The sequence below is a fragment of the Diaporthe batatas genome (assembly GCF_019321695.1).
Source record: "Diaporthe batatas strain CRI 302-4 chromosome Unknown Contig00009, whole genome shotgun sequence".
Taxonomy (NCBI): Eukaryota; Fungi; Ascomycota; class Sordariomycetes; order Diaporthales; family Diaporthaceae; genus Diaporthe; species Diaporthe batatas.
Window position 1 is genome coordinate 1,242,941 of NW_025408556.1, and position 21,474 is coordinate 1,264,414.

Genomic DNA, 21,474 nt, shown 5'->3' on the forward strand with positions numbered 1-21,474 from the left:
TGACGCAGCAACCAGCACTGGGGCTCCCACCTAACACTACCCTGTTCCTGCTTTCAGAGATCCAGGCTGATCTTCTATCAGCAGCCTAATCTGCCAAGTGCAGCGACAAGGCTTGCGAGATTCATCCTCAACCCCTCGCACCGGACAGCACCTTTTCCGCCTCTTGTTGCCTCGACGGCCTGAATCAGAAGAGAACAGACAGGTGCCTTCTTCCACATCCATCTTGGCTGTTGCTGACTTGTCAAGATGTTTGTCCTGCGTAATGGTAAGTAATTCCATTGCTGTGCTGGCACCTGTTGCCCCGCCAATCTGCATAAACACCAGCAGCAGCCCCTCCGTCACATCACCGCCGCTGGTCACCAACCGGGCACGAGGCCCAAATCTCGACCTTCCTTTTCATCCAGCACCACACTGGTGCATTTTGCATTTCCCCAAGCTCTTCCAGCTAACCTGCCTTTCAGTCAGCAAACTCATCTTCGGCGCCGGTGGCCAGGAGTCTATGATCGAGCTCCCCCAGGGCCAACTCTACCTCGTCCGACCCCTCTCGCCCAAGGGCTACTCCGAACTCATCTTCAAGGATGCCTCTGCCCGCATCCGCAGAACCGGCCAGGATTTCCAGTATCAGCTAGTCGTCCAACGAGTGTTCGAGGAAGGCGAGGAGGACCTCCTGGCCGAGGAAGAGGGCGAGGACGCCGAGATCGACGCCCTTGCATCAGACCGCGACGAAAAAACATTCCTCCTTGACGAGGCCATCCACTTCCGCGTCAAGAACCGAGAAACCTCGCGCGAGAAGGTGCTGTGCTGGAAAGACCTGAGCGGTGACGCCGGCGACGTCTTCGAGTTTGTGTGTGACCCAGCCGCCGCTGGCCAGCAGATCGACCAGTTCGAGCTTGTGGCAAAGCAGTGTCAGTACGAACGCAAGTACCGCAAGCCCTTCACGACCGCTTCCGACCAAGACCTGCAGCAGTTCGAATTCGACGAGCAGCCTATACCCCAAGCAAGCCCTCTCCACAGTCCCACGCTCGCACGGTCCATTGACTCGGTCGAACAAATGTCTCTGAACAAACGCCCAGCTACTACTAATATCGGCGTCAAGAGGGGCAAGCAACCGTCTGAAGAGGAGGAGGTCAATGAGGCGCCTGCTCAGACAAGAAGCACCTCCCCTCCGAAATTCGATACCGCCCCCGAGCCGACTGAGCTGCTGGTTGCCGAGACCGCCGAGCTCCATTTCTTCGACTTCCCATCCGGTGCCTTCGTCCTGCAGGATGCCTCTGTCACTGCCACGGTGACTGAGATTGGAAACTGGAAATACTGGCTCAACGTTGAGGGCAAGGATCGCAGCTGGCTCGGTATCCCAGTCATTGCCGACATCAACCCCGTGTTCAATTTCGAGTTCTTGTCCTTCATCTTCAACCAGTTCTCCAATGATGGCTCTGCCTACTCTTGGCTATTACGGTTCAAGGACCAAGCACAACTCGAGCGTTTCCAGGAAGGCTTACTCCGGGCACTCTGGGAGCAGCTGAACGAGATAAAGTGGACCAAGGTCAAGGAGACAGAGCGCGATTACGTCACCGATGCCTTTGCCGATCTTGCAATGGAGGACGCCGAAGCCGCGGATGCCGAGCCTGAGGAGGAGGAGCATACCGAGGAGGAAGAAGAGGAGGAGGAGGAGGATGACAGCCCTCGCAGCGAGCACTACGACAGCGATGAAGACGAGGACGATGTCGCAGTGAAGCCAAACGACAAGGAGACCAACAAGGCCATCGCTGTTGGATACAAGCATGACCGGTCATTTGTTGTTCGCGGCTCCAAGATCGGTGTCTTCAGGCATACACCCAACAACAAGCTCGAGTTCAGCACCACCATCTCCAAGGTCGAGACTCCGGGTGGCAAGCTGTTCACGCCCAAGAAAGTGATGCTGCACAATGAGGACAACAACATGATCTTGCAAAATGACAGCGACCCCAACAAGCTGTACCGCATGGACCTCGAGTACGGAAAGGTTGTCGACGAGTGGAAGATCCACGACGATATACCCGCCATCACATTTGCCCCGGAGAACAAGTTCGCACAGATGACGTCTGAGCCAACATTCCTTGGAATCAGCCGCAACGCTCTGTACCGTGTCGACCCCAGATTGTCAGGCAACAAGCTCGTTGACTCCCAACTGAAGCAGTACGTGTCCAAGAACGACTTCTCGTCGGTCGCAACGACGGAGAAGGGCCACATCGCCGTAGCTTCGAACAAGGGTGACATCCGTCTGTTTGACCGACTGGGCATCAATGCCAAGACGCACATTCCCGCCCTTGGCGAGCCCATCATCGGCCTCGATGTCTCCGCCGATGGTCGTTGGGTGCTGGCAACATGCCGCACGTACCTGCTCCTGATCGACGCGCAGCAGAAGTCGGGCAAGAACGAGGGCAAGCTCGGCTTCGAGAAGTCCTTCGCAGCCGACGCGAAGCCGCAGCCGCGCCGGCTGGCCCTGACACCCGAGCACGTCGCCCAGTTCGCCTACGAGACTGGCAAGGGGGTATCCTTCACGCCGGCCAAGTTCAACGCCGGCCAGAACTCGGAGGAGACCTCGATCATCTCGGCCACGGGCCCCTACGTGATCGAGTGGAACCTCAAGAGGACCCTGCGGGGCCAGAAGGCGCCGTACATGATCAAGCGGTACGCCGACACGGTCAAGGCGGACGACTTCAGGTTCGGGAGCGACCGCAACGTCATCTACGCGCTGCCCAACGAGGTCAACATGCTCCAGAAGGAGAAGCTCAAGCGGCCCACGCGCGAGAGCATCGCCGGCCCGAGTGTCAGGCGCAGTGCTGCTGCATACTCCACGCCCAGGCGCGGTGGCCCCGTGGACCGACTTAAGAAGGAGGACATTGTCAACTCTCCCTACTAGAGAGATTGACCTGTTGGGGAAATGGCATGTCGCGGTAGGAGCTTACGGCTGGATGATTATACCCCCCTTATGTGGGTGATGGGGAAAGGCGATGGATGGATGGATCGCGGAGATCAGGAAACTTTTGTGAGGACAGGGATATGACGTGATGCAGAGGTGGAGTGGCTGTCTCTCTTGGTGATTTTCCCCCCCACAGCTTGAGGCGTTTTACATGAATATGGATTGCTTGGTCCCAGCTTTTGGACCGGAGACTGGTTTTCTTTCCATTGCTTGCTTTCTTCTCCGATCGATATTCGCTTCGGATTTTGCCAGGACATTTTACTACTCGTCCACATGTCCTTTCTCTCTCTCTTTTTTTGTGTTGTTTTCTACTTTTTACACATGCCACTTTTTGAACGTCTGCTTAGATACCTCCCCCCATGCGAGTGCGCATATGAATGAAGTGGATTCAGACCTAATCCTGCTCGCTCTCTTTGTGTGCCTTTGCCTTTGCGTTCTGGCTTGACTTCGTCTGCGTTGACCTGACGCGTGACTTGCTTGACCTTTGATTCTCAGTCATGATGTACGGTCGGCGTTGCGAGTAGGGAGGGAGGTAGGTAGGCAGGGTTACCTAGGATAGGTAGATAGATACCCCAGATAGCTAGCTGGAATGTCGAAACATCCAGATCCCACCCAACTGTCACAGGGGCGCCCTGGTGTGTGCGGTGAGTGTTCATAACTGAATGACATGTGGACATGGTCCAAATCACACGCAGATAGACAATGCGTAATGCGCAACGAGCAGGGAAACGGAACCGCAAGGAAAACGCCTGTATTGTGCCTGTTCCGAGAACTCCAACTCCAAAATGCTGCAAGTACTAATGACCGGAAACTCTGTGGTCAATGTAGGGGAGAGGGCAGTTGTCATCCATCTAGCCAGCTACTCAAACTGCTTCTAAAAAGGGGGTGGGGAGTTTCATGGTGTTTTCGTTTGCACCGGGACATTTCCCCCAGCCAAGGGGCAGCCATCGTCGTCTCCGGCCTCATCTACAAAGTCTTTTAATCGGTCGGCTGCCTGCCCTGACCTTGATTGGATACTGGCGGGCCTCTTACGACGCCTTCTCGGTCTCGTTACCATCAGCGTTCCCGCCGGTGACAGTCTCGACCGCGTCCTTCACCTTCTCGGCGACCTTCTCCTTGAGGGGGATCTTGGGCGGACCGTTGCCGACGGGGATGCCGCCCTGGCCCTTGCCGACGGTGGCGTCGAGGCGCTTCATCTCGGTGACGAACTGCTTGCCCCACCAGGCGGAGGTGTACTTGAAGACATACTTCTCGAGCTTCTTGTAGTTGGCCTCGCGCTGCTCGGCGGACATGGTCACGGCGTCGTGGATGGCGTTGGCCATGTCCTCGGTGTTCCAGGGGTTGACGATGAGCGAGCCGGACAGCGACTGTGCGGCGCCCGTAAACTCGGACAGGATCATGACGCCGTGGCGCTCACGCTGGGTGGCGATGTACTCGTACGAGACGAGGTTCATGCCGTCACGCGTCGAGGTGACGAAACAGGCATCCGAGACGGCGTAGAGGGCTGTGAGCTCCTCGAAGCTGACGCTCTGGTGGAGGAAGTGGATGGGCATGAACTCGATGGTGCCGAAACGGCCGTTGATGCGGCCGACGAGCTCGTTGACCACGGCGCGCAGGTTCTGGTACTCCTCGACGTCCTGCCGAGAGGGCACGGCAACCTGCACCAGGACGATCTTGCCGATCCATTCGGGGTGCTCTGTCAAGAAGACCTCGAGTGCGTGGAGCTTCTGCGGCACACCCTTGATATAGTCGAGCCTGTCAACACCGACAATGAGCTTGACGCCCTCGAACTTGCGCCTCAATGCAGCGATACGCTCCTGGACCTTCTGTTTCTTGAGGCCCTCGACAAATTTCTCCGGGTCGATACCGATGGGGAACGCGCCGACCGTGACGAACTTGCCGTTGAAGTCGACGCCATTTGGTGTCGTGGTGGCGGACAATATCCGGCTGCAGGAGGACAAGAAGTGGCGGGCATAATCGTAGGTGTGGAAGCCGATCAGGTCACAGTGGAGGATGCCGTACAGCAGGGCCTCGCGGACGGGAATGATACGGTAGACCTCGGAAGAGGGAAATGGTGTGTGGAGGAAGAAGCCGATCTTGACATTCTTCTTTGTGTCGCCAATCAGCTCGCGCAGCATCTGTGGCAGGAGCATGAGGTGGTAGTCGTGGACCCAGATCATGTCATTGTCCTGGACGTCGGCCACAACCGTCTTGGCAAACAGCTGGTTGACTTCGTGGTAGGCGGCCCAGGCAGACTCGTCAAAGGTGATCTCACCGGGGTGGTAGTGGAACAGGGGCCAGAGGATCTCGTCTGTGAAACAGGGCTGTCAGCAGGATGGCTTGGATGCTGGGGGATGGGGAGTGGGAGGTAGAGTGAACGCACTGGAGAATCCATTGTAGTGCTTGTCGGCCAGATCATCATCGATGAAGACGGGGTGCGCATTGCAGTCCTTCTTCAGCATGTCCTGCACGTGTGGGATCTCGTTCTCTGGTACTTCGAGGCCTGGCCATCCGTACCACTCGTATTGCATGGTCTTGGACAGACCGCTGAGGCCGGTGACAAGGCCACCAGAGGACATGGAGAAGTTGTACTGGCCATCATCGCTGCGCTTGATTGTCAAGGGCAGACGATTCGACACGATGCGGAGGCGGCTGGTGCCGTTGGCAAGAGATTCCTCGTTGGGCATGTTGACAGTACTTCCAAGGAAGCTGTGGGTGGGTGATGGGCGAGAGGCACAGCTATGCAGCTGTTTGTGTGTTTGTGTGTGTGTCCGGTGGTAATCCTGACCGGGAAGTCCCTCGCCTATGAGGAGTCAGGCCGAGGCGCAGAAGGCTTTTTGGTTTTGCGGAACAGAGGAGATGAGAGTCAGTCGATGGCGGGGTATGTTGGGTCTCGGGTGACACCAGGGTGATTGTCGACTGCGCTGGGCGACAACAGGTCTAGATGCCTATTATGGTATGCTGAGAGGGCTGGCTTGAAAATGGCTGGGAAGAGAAAGAATGGGAGCAGGAAAACAAAGGTTGAAGTGGCTGCTATGTGGAGGGTGTGACGATGATGGTTCTAGAATTAGAAGTTGGCAGGAATCCTCGAGGCGGCCAAGAGAAAGTCAGAGATGCTGGAGCTTTCCTTCCGTGCCAGTACAGAGCTACGTAATTTTGCTGTCAGGAGTGCATGGGCGATTGGGCTGGGGGGCACGTACCAAGTACTTTTTTTTCCCTCGACAGACAAGGACTGTGCCATTTCCCACAGACCTTGGGTGGCTGGCAGTCAAATAATATCTAAATAATTCTGATTTGATACCTAGGCAAAAGCTGACTAGGACTAAGCAACTGCATGTGTAGAACTAAGTAACTAGAACTGTCCAAAACATGGAAATATCCAAGAATCAGTCAGGCAAGAGTATCTGAGTACCCAGGTACTTTGGCCCGTGAGATCCTTGTCCAGCGGCTATCGATAAGAGCCAGCGCTGCCCCACGCCCCCACCAGGTATGTTCTTTGTTCCCAACGGTCTAGAACGAGCCTTGTCTGCTTGTCCTCACATTTCATACCAGTAATAAGCGACAGGCACACCTGACAACATGTGAAAGGCAACCCGGCCCGGCCATAAGCTAGTGCTCCCAGGTCCATGTTGTTGCCCTGTTAGGTTGTTAGGACGCTATCCACGACCGTCCATTGAAAACCTGACTTTGTGGCCCGGCCCGACCAGTCAGGCATGCCAGTGCTGCCACATGCCCACGCTAAAATTTTATATGCAGCCTACCGGTCGGCATCTTCCGCTTGGGTCTCCATGACATCCTGCCAACGCCATGGGCCAAGACTGCATGAGAAGGGACATGTCGAGTTTGAAGCAACAAGCTCAGATCATACCGGACAAGAAGGCAGGTCAGACAGGAGATTTCGTGCTAAGCCCAGATTTGTAGACTGATTCCCATGTTACCATCCATCTCCTAACATGCTTGCCATTACTAAAGCCTCTTGCTGAGAAAGAACTTAACCCCTGGGCAGTTGGATATTGACACTCCCCCGGTCGAGTTGTTGCTTTTGGGCAGAGTGATGATAGAACCAAAGAGACCTAAAATGATAATGAATCATAGCAGATTTCATTTCAAGACCTTCTATGGTGCCCTGTTCTATAAGAGCAATTACAGGCAGGTACCTAGGTGGTTATCCCATACTAGTAGGAGCACTTGAGGGTTCCTCACGTGCATAGCAAGGTAACCTATTCCTAGTAGCACGAAGGTGGAAGAAAGATACCACTTGCATGCATGGCCACATAGCAGCACCTGCGCAAAAGGCTTGTGTCTGTATTCAATCTGTTGGTTTCGTCTCTAATCCACATACATATAAAGTGTTTTCGTTTATAAGCCCCTTACTTGGATACATATAAAACATATCCATGGATGCGGCGCCTTCATACAGTGGTAAACGCTTAAAATCCAGCGTTTCAAAAAAGAACACAACTTGAATGCCAGCAGTATAACAATCCCCGGAAATTCTGCCTGGGTTCGTGGCCTTATCTTCGTGCCGCATTAGACCTCTACTTTCTTGCTTGTGCCCGACATGAAGAAGGCGTTTCGGCTGATGACAGGAGCCGGGTAGATCTTGTCGGGCATTCAGTCACTCAAGCCAAGCGATGGTCTTACTGGAAGAGGCGGTCTGTGAATGCAGAGAAGCCCACCTGCCTCTACTTAAGTAGAGACAGTGCAGTCGTGCTCGTGCCTACTGAGGGCTGGAAGTACGACCTGCGGCAGAGTAAGCGGTTCGTTCCCGCCTCTACGCTCTCTCAACGAATTGATCGATGCTCTCGTATCCTCAAGTGCTACCGGCCTGAGATGAACAAATCGAAAACCCCATTTGCAACATGTCTCATATGATCTACTACGCCTATAAATTGATGAGTTCCGAAGGCCGGGTGGTGAAAACGATCGACCTTGCATGGCCGTTGCATCCTTACCTAGGTAGTGACGGAAACTTCATTGCGACCTACGGGGCCAGTATCCTCGCAAAATAGGAATCTCAAGTTATCGAAACACGAATATCATGTGACGAGAGGGGAGACAGATCCTAGACGGCCTGTTCGCTTCACGGCTGTACTTAAGTATCTAATTGGCAGTTCCGGTTTCGCTGGCTGAGTTGCCACACCTGACCAGCTTGGACTTCGAGCACAGCCTCGTGCAACGGGCAATACAAAGTCACGCTCACTCGATCCCTCCGAGGTCTATCGCTTGCTTCAGGCCATTGCTGGACGAGGTGGCTGATCCTGCATTCAAGGCCAGCGTCACAGTCGTTGAGCATCCGTGGAGCAGGGGTAAATTGGAATGAGCCCACAACCGGATTCTCGACTCCACATGCGTCTGGACGAAATCACGGGGTGGCGTTGTTACAAGTCATGAACGACGAAAATGACCACTCTCCCAGCTTTCTCAACTTGCCGGAAGATTCACGGTGATCGCAGCAATTCTGGGGGAGTAGCCTATGGCCCTTCACGTGAAGGTCCCCACACGTCACCGACTGCCACCTGCGCGCCTCGAGAGATGGTGCTAACGCTTGAGCCACGGCTCAACACTGCTGAGACAGTGGGGACTATGAGCATCATGACGGATCGGCGACGCGAGATGGCCAGCGCGCGCGCAGAGCGCGATTTCGCTTGTTACGGGGCATGTGTCTCGTCAGCCAAGATTCTCAAAAAATGGAGATTGTTGGCGGGAACCATCCGGAGGGCGCGAACCTCGCTTCTCACGAAAATGACTGCTAGCAGCCACGACCATCGCTGGAGAGTGGCTGAGTGTCGCGCAGAATTGCTTCTTTGACGGCGTGCGTGCGCCACTAATACTACCTAGGTAACCTTTAGGTCTAGCTGAGGCCTATGCCTTACCGACCATCACAGCAATCTTGGCACTGCTATGAACTAGAGACCTTTGGGTAATTTGGGGAGATAATTGCTATGTGAGTGCTGCAACGGCGTTTCGTTTGCTTGGTGGCTCAGCTTGTTTCACCCTACAGCTACTAGTGTGCTGCCACAGTTGACTCCGGATTCTACGCAGATATGAAAACCACTTTTGATTTAGTGTGTCCACCGGGCAAAACTCACCACGGATGTATATTGCTCCAAGTTACCTTTACCGTGATCGTGGAACTGGCGACGCCCCATAAATCTATTTTGAATCTCCAGTCCCTTACTAAGCTTGACGAACTTTCGTTTACCATGTCTTTTAAGGTTTAAGTTTACAGCTGAAGTGGAACAGCATAACGAGGTAAGACCAATTCCGTGGGAATACGAAATGTAGTTTCTAAATTACAGTCGCCCCCGACCTCACGTGGTCAGCCTCAGTCCACCCACACAGGTGACCTCACATGGGCTGCAGGGGCATGTTTTGAGTCCGAGAGTCCGATGTTAATCAACGACTCGCGCAGGTGCGGACTATTGTATGCCGACCTCCAGGCGTCCGGTTGCCAGTCTGCCACGGCATTGACGATACCCTTCACAGGTTGCAAAAAACGAGCTGCCGGTGTCAGGTTGTCACTGCCACGGAAAAGCATCAATGATTGAAACGATACGGACGAATCATGGTCGAACAGCCGAATGGCTGAGGGCCGGCAAGTTCATCTGACCCAGGAGCCGTTGCTCCAACATGACCTCGGGACGGACAGGCATGCGTCGCGAGTGGATATGTCTAGTAGCGCAACTACCTCCTCGCGCTCCCGCTCCAACTTTTACATCGGCTACATCAGCCGAGAGTCTCTCGTCTACTCGTCTCACGAGGCTCCTCTTCTGTGATTCGGAGAGTTTAGTGACTCGGAGAGGACGGGTTGACACCTAGGAAGCTTGTCATCCCCTCGCCTCGTCGCCCCGTGAGTTCTGAAACGAGGAGAGCGAGATTGTGGACCCGTTGAGTGGAACTTCCCCCAGATCATGTCAGTCTTGTTGCGAAACTCGGCAAGCTCGTCAAACTAGGCCAAGGTAGGGTAGGTCGATAGCATTCCGCAGTAAGGCCCCCTTCAGCTTGCGGCTATGCGCGACAACGGCAAAACCTGGATACTATGACACCCAGATAAGCTTCGCAAAGGATTGGTTGAAGCGCACGTTGGGGTATGGGATGATGGACTGCAAGCCGTAGGGCTTTGTGCTTGGCCCGACTCCATCCTGCCCTGCCCTGGCCCCAGAGTGCTCAGACCTTCTCTTTTTTCCCCCTCCACAGGCGAAAAGCAAGCAGCCGCCCGCGCGCTTCACCCGATCCGCATGAACGTCAATTTTTCAAAGCAGACCAGAAATAGCACTCCCATGGCTTGGCCCTCGCCAATCCAGGATACTGGACCTGGCCGGGTCATTTGCGGGTCAGGGATCGACGTGGGAGCCCGCGTCAACCCCTGAAATCAACGTCGTGCGAGCAGACCACGAGTCAGTTGTGATATCTACGTGCGGTCGGGAAGCCTCTGTATAATAATTCTTCGGGAGCCCTTTTGATAATGGCGGCATGGTCCACTTCAATGTCCAGGGCATGGGCTCCGCTGCGCCCTGCTTGGCTCCACGGGTTTGTCGGTTAATCGAGCAAGAAGGCCGTCTCCTCGTTCCCTCTCTGCTGCTGTGCTCGCTTGCAGTACCAGCGACCTTTCTTTTCGCTTTCCCGAATTAAACTATTCGCGAGTCGAATTCATCACCACCCATCCACTTCCCGAGGGTCGACCCGGCGAACCATTTCCCACCCACGACATGATAATTGATGGCACGAATTTCATGACATCGTGACCCCTGACTTACGACCGGTGGACGACAACCCCCGCGGTCCACCTTGGTGGAGGGCCACTCACTTTCTTTGGCTGTTGTCCAGTCCGGCAGGGTCGGGCGACTCATCTGGCGTGACCACCGCTATCGCTCTCTTTTCTAACACATCGACACCACTCGAGTCTGCTGGTACCCGTACCCATTACGATGGATCCAAGACAAGATTTCGATCGGCTCGTCTCCTCGATCACCTTCTCGGGCAGCCTGATATCATTCATAGCGACGACTTGCGTTTTGATATCGTACGCATACTATCGCCGCGAGCAACGTTCTTTTCGCCATGCTCTGGTTTTCAATCTGGCTCTGGCTGGTACGTGGTACCCTTGACTCACCCCATGGACACAGGCCACCCAAAACTGCTGCATGCCACCTACTTCGGTGCTTCAGTGTGAACATCTTGGATGACAGTCGCTAATACGAAGGTACAGAATTTGTAAATACACTGAACAACACAATTTCAGGTATAATATATCTACGCGACCATGCACTATACCCCGGCACGGCATGTACCGTGAACGGCTTCATCGGCCAGATGTCGGTGCAAGCCTCGGACTTCTCCATCCTGGTCATCGCCCTCGTCACCCTCCTGACCATCACGCGGACGACATACATGCCCGACGCTTCGCGATGGCGCAAGATCGGCATCTGTGTCTCGGTGTGGGTGGTGCCGCTCATCACGGCGACGATAGCGACGGCCATGGGCAAGATGGGCCCCGTGAGCGGCAACTGGTGCTGGATCATGAGGTCCCAGACGGGCCTGCGGTATGCCCTGACGCACGGGTGGCGCATCGCCATCATCTTCTTCACGGCGGGCATCTACATATTTGTCTGGTGGTACATGAACCGGCACTTCCGATCCATGGTCAGCACCACCATCACCGATCTGAGCGGCGCGACAGACCGCTCGCGGAGGAAGCGTAGGGGCTTCAACAGGATGGGCAGAAACCGCGAGGAAGGGGACGCGGAACGCCAGGACACGGAGCTGTCTACGGTCAGCAAGTCGAGGATATCGAGGGTCCTGGACGACCAGTGGGAGATGTCGGCCCCCGAGGCGGCCTACGTGCGGGAAAACGAGGAGGACATAAACGACGACGAGCTCACGCCGGGCGGCCGAAAGAGGGCGAGGAGCCGGGCCAGCTCAATATGCTCGGTATCGGACTCGGAACCAGAGGACTACAACCACATCCACAACCGCATCATCGAGGAGGAGACACAAGGCCAGCAGCAGCAGCCGCCGACGATGAAGACGACGTCCAACCGCAAGGCACCCCCGACAGCCCTGAACAAGAGCAAGTTCGACGCGACGGCGACGACGGAGAGCGAGTTCCCGCAGCGGCGGCGGACGCGGCAGATGGAGCGGGAGATCAAGCGCATGCTGCTGCTCAACGCGTACCCGATCATGTACGTGCTCCTGTGGATCCCGGGCCTGGTCAACCGGTTCCTGGAGGCCACGGGGAACACCTCCCAGAGCAGGGTGCTGGCGGCGCTGCAGTCGAGCAGTCAGTTTGTCGGGCTGGCCAACGCGCTCACGTACGGGTTCAACACGACCCTGCGTAAGAAGATAAAGGTGTGGTGGCGGAGAAAGGGGAGGAAGGGGAGAGCGGACCGGAGGCGGACGATGGCTTGAGTGCTGTCGCCGCTGTGATGCGTGGACTAATGAGTGATGAGCGCTGATAATGTCTTCTATTCGAGTGATACCAAATTCTACCCATTTGAACTCCTCCATGTTATGTTTGTTTTCATGCTATTGCTGAACTTCTTTACATTTTATCTGATGTCTGGCAATTTCACATCTTAGAACATGGTGACCAGTGACATCCATGGTCAGGTGTTTGGTTGTGGTTTGGCGACAGAGACATCATCTTCATATACCAGTTGACGACTGAGTAAACCCTAACCCCTCTCACCTGGGCACATATCAACCTCCATCTCGGGCCACAGTTGTTGCTGTCGTCAGTCTCCCTTCGCAGCCCCCTCGAACTCACCGGCCTCGCCGCCAAACAGCATCTCAAAATGCCGGGATCCTCCCTCTGGCTGACCCCACCACCTACTCACCCCCTTCACGCAGTCATCACCAGGCTCATCGAGGTCACCCTCCCAGCCCAATTCCCAGACGCGTCCCCGCGCCCACCAAGCTTCGCCCCCCACCTGACGCTCACGTCCGGCATCGACCCAAGCATCTACGGCGACGAGCCCCAGAAATGGCTGGACAGCATCCCGTTTCCGGCAGCGGCAAAGGTGGCTGTGCGGTTTGAGAGTGTCAAGTCGCAGGATGTCTTCTTCCGAAGGTGCTACATCAAGTGCGAGTTCGATGGCGCGCGGGACGTGGCGGCTATTTCCAGGGCGCGAGGTGTTGAAGGCGAGGATGAGGTTGGGTCAAAGACGCAGACGTGGCTTGCGGAGTGGAAGGAGGCTTTTGGGCCGCATGTCAGTCTGATGTAGTAAGTTATTTCTAATCCTGGCCCGGCTCCGGAAAGGTCTGGGTTGACCAAGAGCGTCAGTGGTGACATGCCCATCGATGAGGCAAAGCTGAAGGGAATCGAAGACGCCGTCAAGCAGGCTGGTGTTGCGCTCGGGGATCCCTCTCACAGCATGGGGGGTTGGGAAGGTGGAATAGTGTGGCTGGTGTCAACCGAGAAGGGCATTGAGGATTGGAAGCCGATTGCGACCAGGACCTTGTGAAGGAGAGAGTTGCACGGATCGCAAATCCAATAGCCTGCTTATTGAATAACACCTTCAGTACCTGGTATTACATGAAACCCAGACGGTAATGATGCATATGATTCAATACCTAGCCCAATATCGCTGGCAAGCACTTGAACTCTAGCAATCATCAACCCGGCAAAGAACCTTACGATGCGCAAAGATTGACGGAGCACCTGGGAGTATGCGCAACCACTGATACTCAGGGGTTTATCACGAGAGCATACTCACCGGCGAGATAGGAGTAAGGTAGAGTTTCGTACTGGTATCCAGGTGACAAGGTATGAAGGAAGTCCTTGGATGGCTACATGAAGGATCCATTGAATGTGCCAACACCAGCTGTGACGTTGTACGAATAGGCCGTATTATAGACAGTCACCTTTGACGTATTGACTATGAAGCTCCGTTAGAACTGCATTCTGTTTCCATGATAGCTGCGCCGGAGGAAGGTTTCTGGGGCTCGGGTCATACAAAACAGCGCCAATCCTGAAAACTACCCCGCTGCAGTCAGTGCCACCCTGCAAAGAGAAAGTCAGCTACGAGAAGAATGCGTTGGGTTAGCTCTGGATGTCTATCTCAGAAGTGCCCAGAGCTTAGTAGTCAGACTAGGAGCCGAAGATTGGAGCCGCAAAGTTCCCAGGCCGCCAGCTGTGGGAGACAAAGCTAGAATACGAAGATTTGAAAGCCCGTTGGGTGGATTCATTTGGCTCCATTGGAGTAGGAAGAAGATAAGCTCGAGAGTCAGGCTTGTCAAGGCTGGTAATATCCCTTGTGAAGTCCGAAGCACCGTGAGGGTCTTGCTAACGTCGGTCTCGAGCAAGTCACTGAGTGGAAGTCTGCGGCTGGAGTGCTTTCAGCAGCATAAGTCGATTGGACGTATGTTATGACAGAACCCAAAAGACCAAACGATATCAGGCATAGTGGAATAGGTATCGAGGTTCGGTTGAGCCATATGAGACTCCTCCCTTTGAGATCACGACCTTGCGGGGAAAGAGCCTGAACCTTCCGTTTGTCTCTGTGAGAGCGACTGCGTGAACTGCACTGAAACCCTTCGCCTGATCCGAGCTTTCAGTGTTGCTCAATTTGTCCAGTGAAATCTGGTGACCACCAACGGGATTCTTGATTGCACTGTCTCTGGGTGACGTGGAGATCATAGTCTCCGCTGGTTTATCATGTTCCCAGGCAACTTCGCGTGGTCTGTTATCGGTTTCAAGAATAGAATCACTCCGTTCAGAAACCTCAAATGGCGCGGCGACTGATAAACTCGAGCCCTGTGTTCCAGAAATGCTGTCTCGGTGACTGCACATGTGTTGGGCAGTGATTAAGGCGTAAAGGACCCGCCGTCAGCCATATTGTCTAGAATGGAATCGGTTGAAAACAAGAGCAATGACAATATTGAATTCAGCAAGGTGACTCTACTGTGATATCGCAGTGAAGAGCTTCATAGATACAAATAAATATAGGAACAGGGTATGGGTTGTGAGCGCCCATTCCCCGGCTCTTTTTTGAGCAACAGTCAAACCTACCTTGCAAACTCGGCATACCCTAGATGCCATATGGTTTCTTTTTTTTTTCTTCTTTTTTTTTGTAAAAAAAAAGCTGGGTCTTGAGTGTTTATCACCGTATGAAGGCAACATGTACATACCCGGACGTATGCGAAATTGAAGCGAAACCAGGATAATAATTGAGGGCTCTCACGCTTTTCAACCAGGTTGTGCGAAAATGCTAAATCCATACAATCCAATTTTCAACTGCGCTGTAATACAAGGTGGGTGGCCAATTTGGGGCGGGCTAGATATACAGTGGATGAAAGTGGTAACTTCAGCAAGTTACCTGGACGCAAACGCAACTGCTTTTTCTGCATGCCACGAGGCAAGTTTTGGCTGAGCAGATTCAGAGCAGGGCACCTAGGCATACATGCGAGCGAACATTATGAGACCAGCGTCGCTCTGTTGCATTGCTCCCGAGGCAAATATCACCTCTTTTATAGCAGCTTTAGCACACCAGACAGCCACCTTTCAATTACCTCCGCCCCTTCCCCTTTCTTGATTCTGAAGAACACCTCATCGATGATCATTTCCTCATGCGCATGCTTAGGTGTAACGACAAAGGTAAACCTGTCAGTACCTTTCTGCTCGTCCCGGCTGACCCTTTCCGCATCAGCCTCGGAGAAACCATTCTTAACCGTAGCGGCGAAACTCCGTATCACATCAATCAGAACTTCACCTCCACCTCCCCAAATCATCATCTTATCCACCACGCTGCGGGCGATGTCAGACCACCACTCAACAGGTGCAGTCGCGGGCTGCGAGTAATGGTCATGCTCGCCCCCGGGTGGTATGTACGCGTTGGATGCCCGTGTCAGTGCCCTTGGGGTGAGGTAGTCAGACTCGGCGTTGCTTGCAACTGATGGATCGTTGAGTTGAAACGAGATCCAGGGCGATATCAAGAGGGCGGCATGCAAGGGTCGCGAGAGCGTGACTGGTGGAACCTGGGGGTGCGGTCGAGCGATATGCTCCAACAGCGCTGCGGCCAGGTTCCCGCCGGCTGAGTCTCCGCCGAGCAATATGGTTGACGGATCGCGGTGCTCGTCGACGAGGAGGTAGTTCAGCGCCAGGGCTGCCTGTTTGAGCTGCGTCGGATGTGTCGCGCCGGGCGAGAGCGTATAGGTCAGGGAGAATATCGAGAAGTCCTGGCCGCGTTTTGCCATCTCCCGCTGCAATGTGAATTGATATCTCAGGTGACCTATGGTTGCCGGGCCGTAGAAACCACCACCTGAGGTCCAAAGTCAGCACTTCCACCGCATCCGATCGAGTGAGAGGACCGTACCATGGAAATACAACATGACATGGTTGGCTTGTTCGGGGCCAATCCAGTGTCCCTGGGCGCCGGATCCTAAGCTGACGTTCTTGACTTTTTCGTTCTTCCATTTCGCCACTGTTGCGTACACTTTATCCGTCGTTGGGACCAGAGTTTGTATCTGCTGTGTGCTCAACCCGCCCAAGAGCTCTCTCACTACATTGCTCGTCAGTTCCCAATTCCACAACAAGCGGGCTTGGTCAACGCCCGCCGCAGCTGCTAATCTCTTTATTCGTGATATGGTACGAAATCAAGCAGCACGAGCATCGGCCGCCGAATGAATAGTGAACACCCAGATGATGCTTACTTGCTGCATACATCACATCGCGCTTGTAGCTGGGGGCGCCTTGTCCCTTAGATCGCTTGTCGGATGAGGATGTAATCGCACGCTTTAAAAATGCGGCCTCGACTTTCAGGAGTTCTACCGGTATCGCCGCCTTGCTGGGGGAATCTCTCGGGGCAGCCATGATTCGTCACACCTGTACGAGTCTACGATTCTGTCCACGATGGTGAATACGAAACTGGTGTGCAGAAGCCATGCACGAGGACGACAGGTTATGTGCAGCCGGATAAAGTATACCAAAAGCTTCCGCATGTGAACCGAGGCTGGTGCCACATCAGAGTTCAAGGATGATCCGAGTTTGGAGGAGACGGCAACCTTGCGAGCCAATCGCATGGACATTGTCGTCTTGTTTCAGGCCACTTATCACGGGATGACGCCAGGCTTGATGCTATAGTAGCATATTCTAATGCTCCGTTGTCTCTGCTTTCCCTGCGTACATACGGATACTGGCACACAGAAGCGTAGCCACTCATATTGTTTCCTGCTGACATAACAGTCTGAACAACGGATGACTGCCGAAACTTTGATGATGCCCCAAGTGGCGACGGATATCGAGTGGGGACCCGACCGCCGCCCCATCGATAGGGGAATAGTTGGAAATTCAAGACGTTGGCTGACTGTATGATATCAGGAGAGCTTTCACACAGAGTTATTTGAAACAAAGACTAAAGACTTTCTACTTGGCTGAAATTGCAACAAGTTCAGTCTTGTGGTGGTGTAAAACATTAGTTCCTTCGATGATTTCAAAGTTGCTCCTCATCCTTATTAATAAAACGACCTTCAAAAGCCAGGACCTTTGCGCCTACTTTCCCTTGCATCCAGAGGCAGCGTTTCTGGCAACCAGAACGCCCACACCGACCCCTTACTCCATACAATCAACAGTAATAAGCTCCTTCCATGGTTCCTAGATAAATCTCATGGCCATTGCGCCACCCAGCGAGCCGGCAGGGCATTCGACCGCGCAATTGCAGGACCCATCAGGGTTGATAGTCCCCATCCCGGACACTGGCGCCGACATTGCACCGGCCGTCGGAGGTGTCGGCGCAGGGAGCGTGACGGGCGAGAGGTCCGCTGTCGGCGACGCCGTCAAGGTAGGAGCGGGCGGTAGTTGCCCGGCGGCGCCCGGGTCCGTACCGCTGAAGACGGCTATAGCTCGGTCAAAGATACCGGACAGCTCGTTGAGGGCGGGGACGACGTCGGGCGTGTTGGGCGCGATCTTGTTGGTGAGGGCGATGGCCACGTCACTGCTCGCGTCGCGCTGCTGCTGCAGGGCTGCGGCCACGAGGGCCGTCGAGTTGGCCGCGTCGATCAAGGGCTTCTGGGCGATCAGGTCGTTGATGGTGAGGTTGGTGTTCTGGCGCAGCGCCTGCGTCGTCGTGGCGAGGTTGAGGGAGTCCTCGAGGCTCAGCGGCTCCGACTGCCGGATCTGGGCGCTGGCATTCTGGAGGAGGGGGACGGCCTGCTGGCCAAGCTCCAGCAGTGAGGCACCGGTGCCCGTTGCGAGACCCAGGATGGCCGTGTCGATCCTCTGAAGGCCGACATTGAGGGCGTCTAGGGAGGACTGGATGGACGCCAAGTCCCGCTTTCGACTTTCGGATGACGAGGCTGCATAGACTGCCCCGAGGTAGGTGAGCATGTGTACCCAGTACATGGTGAATTGTGGATCGGTTGATGGCCCAACCAGCACTGATTGATAATATTTTCAAGATCTCATTCGTCGTTTTGACAGCCTTCAGGCAGGAGAAAATCACCCATGGGCACCGTCTCTTGATAGCAAAGCGCGGGTCACATTATGATATACTTACTCTTCGAGGCCTGCAGTCAATGCCAGTGGTCTGTGGGGCTGGATGTGCCGGATCCGAGCTGTCTAACCAGACAGATGAGCCATCCGGCTCAGATCGAGAACAGATCTCCGAACATGGAGTCTTGTTCATGCAGGATCTCTGTCTGCGACACCTGCCAAGGTCTTGACACTGGCAGATGGCAGCTGTCCGGAAAGGCGTAGATCATCAGGAGGGGGCCATCGCAGTTGCAGGAAGTCTCTAAAACAAAAAGCCATTATGTTATGGCTGGTGTCCATGGTATTTGTAGCATTGTGGCTGCAGATCATTCGTTGCTGGGACGGCTGTTTCAGATTATTTGCCCCTTGGCAGGGCCCCAGGGCCCGCGCCCCGCGCACGCGGCGCAGCATAATGCTTGATCACCTCGCGGGAGCCTCAATACAACGTTGTTGTTTTGGCGCCCAAGATCAGGGAAACTGCCGGCGTCCGACCACAGCACAGCACAACCCCACCAAACGCGACGAATCAAAGTTCAAAACCAGAGGGGCTAAAACGGATTTGCCGCCATGTTGCCTGCTCCTCCGAGCTGCCTGGCAGTCTTGTAAGTTGTCGTTGTCACACCTCACAGCCGAGCCCCATATTAGCTGTGATCCTTGCGGAATAGCACCCTACTCGCGGGTCGAGCTGCAATAGGACCTCCCTCCGGAGCATGGGGCGGGCGCCGTGGCGCTATACTGGACCCTGTGACCGGAATCCGTGCCGACCCGGGCCAGCAATTCATATTCCTAGGTAATGTAGCTGGTTTCGCTTCCATTCCGTACCCGCGGGCGCCGAAGACATACATGACGCCTTCATACAGATAGGGGCCTACGCAGCAACAATCACTGGACCAGGGCGATATTGGGCCACGTTGACCGACTATGTTGGACACGGAGAGATGAGGCTCAGCCACAGAAACGCGTTACATTTGCGTCCCTTGCTGGCTGACTGTAGAACAAGCATGTGGATGTGGGGGTATTTAGTTGATGGTGAGGTGTCCAGGTATCTTCGGGCCGAGTGCAAACAATGACAGTTCTGCAATGACAATTAATTGTTCGTGATATTACACAAAACCTGCGGTATATCACGAGGCGTAGGTGTGACCAGGGCCAGGGCAGCCCCTGGCCCAGCCAGTTCCTTCCAAGGTCCTGACCATTCGTGCTGCTTAAGTACGCAAATCATGAAACACGAGAGGCATGCTACCCTCATGCGGAAATGAAAAATGCTTGAGCTCTCAAAGAATGCCATGAGGAAAGAACGACGCCTGACGATTCTACTGCAAAATCTTATTTCTACTTGGGAAACCGCTCGTCAATTTCGATCAACATCACATCAGTGCGGGACCATGCACGCTGCCACTTGGGAGAATTTTCTTGTTCCTATCTGCAGCGGCTGGTGTACTCAGAACGCCTTATATATGCTTCAAGCCGTGCACGATGGTGTAGATTGGGCCGTTGAAATCAACAGAAATCTGATCTCTCACAACTAGGGATGATATCGATCCCTGAGTCTACTAAGTACTGGTCCTGGCCAATAGGTGGAATGGTCATTAAACCATCGGACCGGACGAGTTGCAACTGTATTGTAATGTAGCCATACGCATGTCTCGCTTAGCGATGGAGTCTGGGAGTATAACAGATGTGCTAGGTGAAAAACTGGACTGTGTTGTCGATAAGGGCCTTACTTTGACGTTGGCTGGTCTCTGATAGACCCTTTCTAACATCAAGTCCGAATGTCCAGCACACTGATTTGCCGTTGGTGCAAGAAACGTGCCCCAGGAGTGAGGGTTGCACAAACGAGTGCGGACGCAATTAGTTTATATCATGCCTGAGGACTACACGTATCTTCGAATGATAGTGTAAAAAGCTCTCAGGGTCTCATGCCATGTCTGACCAGCAAGTTGTTAGTGGAGCTGGGTTCAATGTTATGATCCCGAATCTCAGCTTCCTCGACGTTAGCTCTATCGAGAAACTGCAGTATAATAATGTGGAGCAGCTCTGCGACTTGTTCTGGAGCATGATCATGCAGTTCCATTCCAAATGCTACAGTTAACTGCATCATAGACGAGTATATGCTGTTTCGAACGGCAGGACATGTTGGACGACCTGTTGGAAACGTTGCGGAGTATCCAGGCAATGGTGGATGATCTGGTCAAAAGAATCATCTTTAAGGTCTTGTTCACAAGTCCGTTTTGGTCCAGATATTTCACACAAAGTTCTTTTTGCAGAGGAAGATCATTCTGCAGAGTGAGGCTTTGCTACTTGTAGATGCACCAGAGACATTGCGACCTGGACGTGCCAACAACCTTCAATGTTGGAATTGAACCTGGCATTACCACTGGCACACATGTACTGTCCGACCATGATTCTACGAAGGCCCCATATGCCGTCTCAGGAAGAGGAATTGACAATCCAGGGTGATATATAGAGGTTGTCCGGAAGTCCCAGTGCAAAAAGAGACTGGGCCGTCATGTGTCTTGTAGATGTCTGTTGATCATGTGGTCCTGCCTCACTCGACCAAGCTGACTGTTGAAACGCGTTTGGATACCGTTTGGGCCACCCATTGGTACCTGGGCGGCTTGGAAGAAGGGCAGACGTCACTTCTGAGAGCTGTCACTCAACGCTATGCTGAGGTGCTGGGTGGGCAGGAAGGGAGGAACATTGAGCCTACTACTACGTAGGAATCGGGACAATTAGACAGCAAACAACCTTCGAGTAGATCAATCCAAACAGCTTGAACTCAGGGCGTTCCTTGAGTGCATCGAATTTCAAATTGCTGGTTCTGTGAAGGGCCGCTCACATTGGGTTGTCCCTGGTGCAGCAACAAACACATGCCACAACGACATCGACTTCCAACCTTGGAACATTTGAATGCCCTGGCAACAGTAACTGGGATTTGTTTACCTGGGCCAACCCACAACGACGTGCCAACATTGACCATTCACCCATTTAACAGAGTTCAAGGTGAGTTTTGAGAATCACCCTGTCTCCTGCAGACATCGCA

At 54.0% G+C, this 21,474-nt stretch overlaps 6 protein-coding genes across 6 annotated transcripts; 3 read left to right on the plus strand and 3 right to left on the minus strand.

The window, feature by feature from the left end:
• Positions 1-246: 246 nt before the first annotated feature.
• Positions 247-2,902, plus strand: KVR01_007940 (uncharacterized protein; the record flags this gene model as incomplete). Its single annotated transcript, XM_044790002.1, has 2 exons — positions 247-265; positions 462-2,902. The coding sequence occupies 2 exons, from the start codon at positions 247-249 to the stop codon at positions 2,900-2,902; spliced, it is 2,460 nt and encodes an 819-aa protein (XP_044642918.1).
• A 1,088-nt stretch (positions 2,903-3,990) lies between these two features.
• On the minus strand, positions 3,991-5,649 carry KVR01_007939 (alpha,alpha-trehalose-phosphate synthase (UDP-forming) TPS1; the record flags this gene model as incomplete). The annotated part of the gene is made up of 2 exons (XM_044787179.1): positions 3,991-5,273; positions 5,346-5,649. The coding sequence occupies 2 exons, from the start codon at positions 5,647-5,649 to the stop codon at positions 3,991-3,993; spliced, it is 1,587 nt and encodes a 528-aa protein (XP_044642917.1).
• A 5,244-nt stretch (positions 5,650-10,893) lies between these two features.
• KVR01_007890 (uncharacterized protein) lies at positions 10,894-12,373 on the plus strand (the record flags this gene model as incomplete). The annotated part of the gene is made up of 2 exons (XM_044784863.1): positions 10,894-11,056; positions 11,175-12,373. 2 exons carry the CDS (start codon positions 10,894-10,896, stop codon positions 12,371-12,373), a joined length of 1,362 nt encoding a protein of 453 aa, XP_044642868.1.
• A 330-nt stretch (positions 12,374-12,703) lies between these two features.
• KVR01_008060 (uncharacterized protein) lies at positions 12,704-13,541 on the plus strand. The gene is made up of 2 exons (XM_044792978.1): positions 12,704-13,187; positions 13,248-13,541. The coding sequence occupies exons 1-2, from the start codon at positions 12,760-12,762 to the stop codon at positions 13,426-13,428; spliced, it is 609 nt and encodes a 202-aa protein (XP_044643038.1). The 5' UTR covers positions 12,704-12,759; the 3' UTR covers positions 13,429-13,541.
• Positions 13,542-15,433: 1,892 nt separating this feature from the next.
• On the minus strand, positions 15,434-16,775 carry KVR01_007992 (uncharacterized protein; the record flags this gene model as incomplete). Its single annotated transcript, XM_044784233.1, has 2 exons — positions 15,434-16,224; positions 16,514-16,775. 2 exons carry the CDS (start codon positions 16,773-16,775, stop codon positions 15,434-15,436), a joined length of 1,053 nt encoding a protein of 350 aa, XP_044642970.1.
• Positions 16,776-17,555: 780 nt separating this feature from the next.
• Positions 17,556-18,302, minus strand: KVR01_007941 (uncharacterized protein; the record flags this gene model as incomplete). The annotated part of the gene is made up of 1 exon (XM_044784306.1): positions 17,556-18,302. The coding sequence occupies one exon, from the start codon at positions 18,300-18,302 to the stop codon at positions 17,556-17,558; it is 747 nt and encodes a 248-aa protein (XP_044642919.1).
• Positions 18,303-21,474: the final 3,172 nt, after the last annotated feature.

Coding starts and splice junctions, on each gene's coding strand:
- KVR01_008060 (XM_044792978.1), top strand. CDS start 12,760: ATGCCGGGATCCTCCCTCTGGCTGACCCCACCACCTACTCACCCCCTT. Junction 13,188..13,247: donor CCGCATGTCAGTCTGATGTA/GTAAGTTATTTC, acceptor CAAGAGCGTCAG/TGGTGACATGCCCATCGATG.